General features: G+C 36.4%; 1 protein-coding gene across 1 annotated transcript in view; it reads left to right on the top strand.

The window, feature by feature from the left end:
* The window catches only part of LOC143869802 (protease Do-like 2, chloroplastic), a 44,123-nt gene extending 34,882 nt beyond the window's left edge, over nucleotides 1-9,241 (top strand). Inside the window, exons 14-21 of the mRNA XM_077376363.1 lie at nucleotides 6,747-6,850; nucleotides 7,557-7,644; nucleotides 7,775-7,860; nucleotides 8,038-8,062; nucleotides 8,200-8,271; nucleotides 8,437-8,487; nucleotides 8,572-8,632; nucleotides 8,716-9,241. Coding sequence (XP_077232478.1) covers nucleotides 6,747-6,850; nucleotides 7,557-7,644; nucleotides 7,775-7,860; nucleotides 8,038-8,062; nucleotides 8,200-8,271; nucleotides 8,437-8,487; nucleotides 8,572-8,632; nucleotides 8,716-8,951 — 723 coding nt within the window. The 3' untranslated portion in view covers nucleotides 8,952-9,241. The remainder of the gene's footprint in view (nucleotides 1-6,746; nucleotides 6,851-7,556; nucleotides 7,645-7,774; nucleotides 7,861-8,037; nucleotides 8,063-8,199; nucleotides 8,272-8,436; nucleotides 8,488-8,571; nucleotides 8,633-8,715) is intronic.
* Nucleotides 9,242-10,059: the final 818 nt, after the last annotated feature.

The raw sequence follows: 10,059 nt of genomic DNA on the forward strand, positions 1-10,059 counted from the left end.
AGTGTGAGGCCTAATCATGACTCTATTAATGACATAGCAAGCCGTTTTAACGGCTTCCGCCCAAAAACTTCTAGGCACATTTTTGTCATGAAGCAGACCTAGCAATTTCCTGAAAAACCCTATTTTTCCTCTCCACTGCACCATTCTGTTGTGGGGTTCTAGGTGTTGAAAATTTGTGATCAATTCCATGTTCTTTGCAATATGAACTAAAGTGAATGTTTTCAAATTCGGTTCCATGATCACTCATAATTTTTGAAATCTTGCAACCTTTTTCAACTTGTAATCTATTACATAAAGTACAAAAATTTTCTAACGTTTCATCTTTGGATGCAAGAAAACAAACCCATGTAAATCGAGAGAAATCATCAACAATCACAAACACATATCTTCTACCATTATGACTACATGTTTTCATTGGACTAAACAAATCCATATGCAATAATTGTAATGGTCTAGAAATAGATATGATGTGCTTGGGTTTAAATGAATCATTGTGTTGTTTACCAAGTTGCCAACTTCTACATTAAATATCATTCTCATATTTCAACCTGGGTAAACCTTTCACAATTTCTTTTGAGGCAAGCCTTGACATTAGATCCATATTCGCATGTCCTAGCCTTTTGTGCCAAATCCATGAATTGTCTTCCTCAGAGGAAAGACATTTCACGTCTTGGTCATTTAGCTCTTCTAGGACCAATGAATATAGGCTTCCGTCTCTAGCCGCTGCAAATATAATTTTACTTTCATTTTCTTTCTTAACTATGCACTTGTTATTTTTAAACAAAACTTCACAATTAACATCGTATAGTTGGCTAATACTTAACAAATTTTGATGTATGCCTTCAACAAGAAAAACATCTTTTATACTAAGATCTTTGAATTTAATAGTACATTCCCCAATGATTTTTCCTTTACCATTGTCTCCAAAGGTGACATGTTCTTGATTTCCCATGACATTGCTTGAGAATTTGGTGGGGTCTCCGGTCATGTGCCTTGAGCATCCACTATCCAGGTATCATCTATCCGTTGTGGCTCTTGAGCTCAAGCACCCCTACAAGAAGGATTTAAGTCTTGCCCTTAGGTACCCAAGCTATGTTGGGTCCTCCATTGTTAGTATCAAGAGACTTATCATTTCTTACCTAAACAAAGTTAGATGATTTTCTCAATCTACATTGATAATTATAATGTCCTAATTTTCCACAATAATAACATGTAGGAGAGAAGGTATTAAACTTCTTGTAAGGAGTTTTGGACTTAACAAACTTGGTTTTATGAACAACCTTCTTTTGGGAATCTTGGTAACCAAGACCTTGCTTCCCAATAGAAACCTTGCTTGCCAATATCTCATCAAGTTTGTTATTTCCATTTTGCATGTCTAAGAACAAGTTTATCATTTTCACATTTGAGTTTCTTGTTCTCATCACATATCTTTTCAATATCAATATATAATTTTTCATTTTCTTCTTTCAAATGATCAAACTTACACTTCAAGTTTTCATATTTTTCTTTAAGCAAGGTGTTTTCCATGAAGAGTTTATCATTTAGAGAAGATTTTTCATCAAGATCATTTTTCACGTTTCCAAAGTCCTTGGTTATATTTTCAAGTGACTTCTTTAATTTTTGGTTCTTGGAAACTTTAAGAAGTAGTACCTTGTTGACTTTTTGATAGGTATCAATTAATTCATTCATGGTAGGTTGTTCATTTTCATTATCACTTTCACTACCACTACTATTATCACTATCACTACTTTGAACAAAAGAGTAAGATTTGACTTACATTGAGTTTGGAGGAATCACTTGCCATGTAGCACACAAAGTTGGATTTCTCGTCTCCACTTGATTTGCTATCTGATGTATCGCTCAACCCATCCCAATTAGCACTAAAACTCTTCTTCTTCTTCTTGTCGTCTCTTCCTTTTCTTCTATCTTCCTTCTTCTTGAATAATGGACAGTGAGTACGAATGTGTCATTTACCACATTCGAAACATCGAATAGGATCATCATCATTATCTTTTCTTCTTCTATCTTTATCTCTCTTTTGGGAGGTGCTTCTTCTTGAGCTCCTATTTTTCCGATTGAACTTTCCAAACCTCGAGATCCGTTTGGAGAGGAGAGCCATTTCCGAAGTTAGGTTTTCCATGCTTAGCTCTCTCTCACTGTCATCTTCTTCGCTTTCCACCTTGGCTTTGAAAGCCACATCATTCTTCCTAGATTCTTCCTTCTTTCCTTTTCTTTTGCTTTCCCTCTTATTCATCTTCATCTCATGAGTGATGAGGTTACTCATGAGGTTGTTTAGTTCAAGGGTATCCAAGTCTTTTAATTGCTCTACTACCGTGATCATTGGATCCCATGAGTCAGGAAAGCATCTCAGGAGCCTTTGGACCAGTTCATAATTTGTATAGGTTTTTCCTAAAGCATTCAACTCATTTACAATATTAGTAAACCTTGTGAACATGTTGGAGATAGATTATTCTTCATGCATCTCAAAGGCTTCAAAGTCACAAATAAACATATTTACTTTAGATTTCTTCACTTGAGTTGTCCCTTCATGGGTTGTCTCAAGTGGGGTCCAAATTTCCCTCGCCGTCTTACAAGTCGAGACTCTATTGAATTCTTCAGGAGAAAGAGCACAAAATAGTAGTGTTACTCCCTTGGCATCCAATGTAGCCCTTCTCTTGTCGGCGGGACTCCATTCATTCCTATCCGTTGTGGGTTCAATATACCCATCTTGGACTAACTCCCAAATTTCAAAATCTACGGATTTTAAATAAAAGGCCATTCTAATTTTCCAATACCCGTAGTTTAGTCCATTAAAATACGGAGGTCTATTTGAGGCATGACCCTCAATATACCCCGAGGGAGCTACCGGAGGAGGAAGGAGATTGGATGAGGATGGAGGAGGATCGGTTGCCATGGATCTTTCTCTTGTAGATTTTAGGATATAAAATCTCTATTAAGAACCTTTAGCTCTGATACCAAGTGAAATCCCGAATGGCAACAACCAAGAGGGGGGTGAATTGGTATTTTCAAAATTTTCTATTTGAAAAGCTAGGGCAAGTGAGTTTGGCCTAATTAGTTCTAACCCTTGTTCAAGTTATATTAAAAATAAAAGGGAAAGAGATTACCAACACCACAAGAGAGAGGAGGAAGACTAAGGAGACCACACGATGATTTATAGTGGTTTGGTCACAACTTGACCTTCTCCACTACCCAAGTACTACGCCTTTCCTTGGGATTTTCTCCACTATGGTGAGACTCCTTGACGTCGTCTCACAAAGCGTATACACATTCACCACCTCCACAAGGGGACACACTCTTGTATTACAAATCCACCTCCAAAGATGTTCTTATTCGTTGCACTCCGGCCTTGAAGCAAGAAACTCCTCTTTGCAATCTCACATACACATGAAGGGAAAATGAAGAACACTCAAGCCTCTTATAGGCATATACAACTCTCAAAGCTCACAGGACTCCCAATGATTAAAACTAAAAGCTTAGGGAGAACCTCTTGACAAGAAGTAAATGCAAGTTTAAATGCTCAAGAGATTTGAAGAAGAATCCTTTTGATTTTTCAAGAGAAGACTCTAGGTTTGATATTCAAATATTCAAAAGGTTAATAGAGCAGGTCTTTGATGGGATTTAAATAGCCCTAGTTCATTTGGGAGAGAACAAGGGCAAAACTGTAATAAAACTGGGTGGTTGCACCTACCCACTATACACCCTAACGTCTCTTTTGTTAGTCCGCTGCGGTCGACCGAGCCACCGCGGTCGCCCGCCCTTATCGGACGCCCTTTTTTATTTTCAAAATCTTTATCGCCGCGGTCGACCGAGGTAGTCGCGGTCGCCTGCCGATAGCGTACTGTTTAGAAATATTTTGGCTTGAAAAAGGGTTACGCGGTCGACCGGACCTTCGCGGTCGCTCGCCATGAGCTTACTGTTTCTAAAATTTATTTTGCCTAATAAACTTTTCGCGGTCGACCGAGGGGTTGGCGGTCGACCTCTGATACCCATCTGGATGCTTTCTGAATTTTCAGAAATGCATCCGCGGTCGACCGAATTGTCCTGGTCGACCAGTCCGAGAAGTTTCGAGATGTCTTTAAATTCCAGTAAGCATCTCGCGGTCGCCCAGCATGCCCCGGTCGACCGGCCCTGAGTGAAAATCTATTTTTAACTTTAAAATCCAGGGGCTTTTGGGCCATGGTCTTTGGGCTTTAAATATGCGTTTTCAAATACATTTATGCACCTAGAAAAATGGTTTTAGAGATGATTTGAAAACATTAAAACATGCAAACACAAAATGCCAAGTGGACTCCCTTGCATTCTACTAACTACAACCTTAGGTCTTCTTGATCTTCAATCTTGTTTGGCGCTTGCACGATCTTCTCCTTGTCTTGAGATAGTCTTCAAACATGTTCTTGCACTTGTGGATCCCTTGATTCTTCAATACACCATACGGCTTGAAGGGAGACCACCAAGACTTGACTTTCTTCAAGACTAGCCCTTGTTTTTCTTGCTTCAAGTGTTGACATGAATGAACCCTGTCTTAATCACAACACTTGAACAACCATTAGCCAACTACCATCAATTTGGATTTGTTGATCATCAAAACAAGAGAGGGATGTACCCTTGGGCTTACAAATTGTAACCAATCTTGGCATATTTTCCCACATAGCTAAGCAGTTTGAAGCCAATGCTCCCTCCCTCATACCAACCCAGATGCATGTTTTATGCATTGAAAGCTTGCAGAAGAAAAATTCATCTCATCCTCTTCTTAGACCTTGGCAAATTACCACTAAATATATCATAGATGTGTGTTCGAGTTCGGCATCTATTGATTTCTATGTATTATTTAGAAAACTGGAAAAATCAACAATAAAAACATTAAAACTGTTAAAATCATTAAAAAGAGTGCATAGATATTGTATTATCTTACCGAAAAGCTGCGACACCATTTTAAACAAGTTATAGAAAAAATGGAAAAAAATCGAAAAAGATAGATCACGTAGGTACGTGCATAGCCTAAAATATTACCAATGACATGAGTATACATGTGTCTTGCAACTAATGAAACAACTCATTTGAAAAAAAACAAGAAACATTAAAAAAATAAAAATATCATGTTGTAGAAAACATGATGGATATTCTACACAAGTGCATAGATCTACCCCTAAAATATTAACAAAAACACCTATATACTGTAGCAAGTAATATAGAGGATCATCTTGGAAAAAATAAAAATATTTGAAAAAAATCTGAAGAAAAAAGGAAGAATAGTGGGAAAAGGACAGATCTAGCATAAAGGTACATAGATGATAGATCTACCTTATAACACCTCATAAAACATATCTACAAGTATTTAGCAAGAAATAACTAAACTGTTGCAAAAGGGAAAACAAAACGAAAAATGGAAAATCCCTATATGGGATTGTAATGCTTCTATCCATTGACCAACACTTCAATATTTATTCTTTGGTGTTAATCCATGAAAGAAACACGGGCTTTAGAAGATCTGCATGAGTTGTACAAGACTTCTAGATCGAATCTCTAATTGTGTTCACGGAGAGCCCCATTCACAATTAAATATTTCTAGAACTTGAAGGCTTGACAGAAATTGCATTATCGAGAAATGCAGCTTTCCCAAATTTTATCCAGGCTTCAGTATAAATTTACTGGGTACATTCGATGGGAGGTCTCGAGGGGGTTAGGACTTGGGACTCCTCTCTATTTAAAGTGTCAGAATTCCTTTGGAATCATCTTAATCCTATCAAGGTGTAATCACCATTAGCTCCTAGGATCTCCATTCTGTGAGTATCCAAACCTTGACATTAGGTGTCCACCTCATTTACATTGATTATAATATGTGATTTATGAGCTATTTGTTGTTGCTTCCATTGTATAAATTAATCTTAGCTATTAGAGTGTTCTCAAAATTGTATAAATTAGTCCTAGCTATTAGAGTGTTCTCAAAATTCATGGCACCTTTTTTCCTTGCATTGCATTTTAATCTGACTCCTAATGTTTATTGAATATATTTCAAAGGATGAAGAATTTTTAAATTTTTGTGATTTTTTTTGGTGAATCAGTCCTAGAATAATATTTGAGACATTTTGTTTTTCCAGGGGGCGTCTGATTGTAAGCTTTGATGGTGTTCCTAGAGGGTGTGAAGGAACAGTTCCATTTATGTGCTATTTGTTGTTGCTTCCATTGTATAAAATTAATCTTAGCTATTAGAGTGTTCTCAAAATTGTATAAATTAGTCCTAGCTATTAAAGTGTTCTCAAAATTCATGGTACCTTTATTCCTTGCATTCTATTTTAATCTGACTCATAATGTTTATTGAATATATTTCGAAGGATAAATTTTTTTTAAATTTTTGTGATTTTTTTGGTGAATCAGTCGTAGAATAATATTTGAGACATTTTGTTTTTCCAGAGGGGTCTGATTGTAAGCTTTGATGGTGTTCTTATAGGGTGTGAAGGAACAGTTCCATTTATGTGCTATTTGTTGTTGCTTCCATTGTATAAATTAATAATCTTAGCTATTAGAGTGTTCTCAAAATTGTATAAATTAGCCCTAGCTATTAGAGTGTTCTCAAAATTCATGGTACCTTTATTCCTTGCATTGCATTTTAATCTGACTCTTAATGTTTATTGAATATATTTCAAAGCATGTAGATTTTTTAATTTTTGTGATTTTTTTTGGTGAATCAGTCCTAGAATAATATTTGAGATATTATGTTTTTCCAGGGGGATGTGATTGTAAGCTTTGATGGTGTTCCTATAGGGTGTGAAGGAACAGTTCCATTCCGGTCAACTGAGCGTATCGTCTTCCGCTACCTTATAAGTCAAAAGTGAAGTGCTTATTTCCCTATTGTGTAGAAATTGTTTTTGGAACTATATCTTTCATCATTTCTGTTAACTTACCAACTTCTCTAAAAGCTTAAGCTGTTGGAGAAATGCGTTATTTATCTTTTATACTTCAACAATTTCCACCTGCTTTTGGGATTTTTTCTCTGTTTATTTACTGCCTAAATCAGGATCATTTCTGTATCACCAATCATATAATTTTTTAACATGCTATTAGGATGCTATGGCATCCTACTACATTGCATGGTATACTGCGAAACAGGATTGGCATTACTTGTGTCATGCCTTTTCTTCTACTTGTTGCCTACCTTTTCATGTCCACAGCCACCAGGTACATGCCCTGAGGAACATCAAATGCATGCAGTCCCAGCCAAGGTTCTAAATGTCGGTTTCGGTTTCGGCCACAACCGAACTGAAATCTCGGTGTAAATCTTAAAATTTCGGTGGAAATTTCGGTATTTTGGCTGAAATTTAATACCACGGTCCTACCTCATGGATTATATTTTGACATTTTGCAATTACTTCAGTTGTATGTGTGTGTGTGCAACATGATTTTGTACCTGTTATGTTTCAACACAATTATCCTCATGTTTTTTTCCTTTTCTAGTCCGAGTTTTTTCATCAACTCTGATTTGTATGTAGGCACAAGTAACACAGGCTCTTGAACAACATGCCAATTTGAATAATCAGGTTCTCAGGTGATGTTGCGGAGCTTGGTATCATTCGGGATGGGACTCACATGAAAGTTCAAACAGTTCTACATCCGCGTGTTCATTTGGTGCGCAGTTAGAACCTCATCTCCTTGTATAGAACAATATGGAATTGGTTCTTTCTTGACTTATTAAATCCTAGTTTAATCAATTTTTATGTTCAAAAAGTTAAATATGTTGTTATTTTACCCCTTCAAGGTGCCATATCACATTGAAGGAGGACAACCTTCATATCTGATCATTGCTGGTCTGGTGTTCACTCCACTCTCAGAACCTCTAATAGAGTAAGTTCTGTTCAATATTTCCCACTTTTGCAACCCACGGTGATCTGTTTATAACTATCCTTGGCAGCCTTGAAGCTTTTATTGGATGTTAGTATCAGGAGTATGACATTGAATAATTTTTGGTGAATGTAACATTTTAATAACAAATCTCCTAAACTGACATTTTTAATATGACAGTGAGGAGTGCGAAGACTCAATAGGGGTAAGTTAAATCATCATGTAAATAGTCACTTTATATACTGCTTATGTTTAGAGCTAATATCATCATTTAGCCATTTTTATATAGCCATCTCTGGTTAAGAGTGACTGCAAGTGTTTCTTTCTTTTCCTTTGTTCCAGTTGAAACTGTTGACAAAGGCACGATACTCTTCCGCAAAGTTCAAAGGAGAAGAGATTGTAATTTTATCTCAGGTTAGAGGATCTCAACCCCCCGCCCCCAACACACACACACACACCCCACCCACACATCCCAACACGCACGCACGCATAATGTGTTAATATGGAAAGGTGACCCTTGGCTTAGGAATGCATGGGAAGTGTCATTATTTCCTCACACATCTACATTTGCTTCCATAGGTCTTGGCAAATGAAGTAAACATTGGCTATGAGAATATGAGCAATCAACAGGTAAGCGATCATTCACCCTTTGTTGAACATATATCCCTAGTTATACCATATTATTCCCTGAAAGATACAAAACAATGGTAACAGGTTTTGAAATTCAATGGGACACGAATCAGAAATATACGACATCTAGCACATCTTGTTGACAGTAAGTAGTATTAACCCTTTCTATAACTGCTTTCCTTATCTAAATTGTTCTACTTCTCATGACTTGTTTAATTCTTGGAATAGCATTTGAAAACAAGTACTTAGTATTCGAGTTCGAGGACAACTTTCTTGCTGTTTTGGAACGAGAGGCCGCTGCCGCTTCTTCTCCCTGTATTCTCAAGGATTACGGTATTCCATCTGAAAGATCTTTGGATTTGTTGGAGCCATATCTGAAAGATAACCAAGCAATAAATCTGGATATTGAGGATAGTCCAATTTCAAATTTGGAACTTGGATTTGATGGGCTCCTTTGGGCATGATGATTGATGGTTAAAGATACAGCCTTGGTTCAGTTTGCGATTTATTTATTTTTTTCCATTTTTATCCTATCTTATTCAGTTTGGAGCATAAGTACATGCAAAATTGGTGGCATGTAGCTCCATGGTGGTGTTCTATGTATCATTAGGTTTTTGAAGTATTACTCATCTTTTTTTCTTTTCCAGATAGGATTATATTCCATTTCTTTTTCCTTTTCAGTTTTGTTCTAATTACTCTGATATAAATTTCAAGCAGGCAGCAATAATACATTTAAATATGATTTGTGCAGTAATTTTCATTTCTGTCTTTTTGGTTCTTCAAATAGGATTAAATTCCATTTCTTCTTTTTCCATTTCAATTATTTTCTAATTACTTCCAGAGAAATTATGTTGTGTCAGTATAATTCATTTAAATACAATGAGTGTCGGTATATGTTTTCTTTCTCCGCAGGATGATCGTATTTGGATGATGTAAACCATTCATTTGTTGATCAAAATATTCTACTCAGGATGATCCTAGCCCTTCAATTTGTAGAGGTTTCTATACCTCCACTTTTTTAGCTAAATGTCCATTTTACACCAAATATATGAGAAGGTTAGGATCATATAAGATTACAAGCTATGAAAATAGGTAAGAAGAAATAATACATTTAAATACAAGGAGTGTACCATATATGTTCATGAGATTTTATATGGTGTATGCTTAAGTCCAGTATTTTTTTTCAAAAGGTACTGTGGGGGCCCACTTCACAGGATGATCCAAACCATTCATTTGTTGGGCCACAATGAAAATAGGCTGTTGTGACCAGAAAATCAGCTCCATAGGATGGTTCTACCCCTCTGATATATAGAGATTTTTATAATGATTTTCAGTTAAAGTCTCCCCACTGATTGGATTGTTAGGATCATCATATGGAAATGATTTTAACCTATTGGGGCCCAACAAATGAACAGTTTGGATCATCCTACGAAGTGGGGGTCCCATAGTAGTACTTTTTAAAAAAATATTGGACTATCATATAAAATGCTTTATTCGATATGTATTGAGAAATTACGCCATTCCTTTTTTGGTCTAACTCTGGGAAGAGAGAGATGCATAGAACTGAATTCT

This window comes from Tasmannia lanceolata, unplaced genomic scaffold (genome assembly GCF_043159265.1).
Source record: "Tasmannia lanceolata isolate RefF3 unplaced genomic scaffold, GAP_Taslan_0.1 ptg000002l, whole genome shotgun sequence".
In the NCBI taxonomy this organism is placed as follows: domain Eukaryota; kingdom Viridiplantae; phylum Streptophyta; class Magnoliopsida; order Canellales; family Winteraceae; genus Tasmannia; species Tasmannia lanceolata.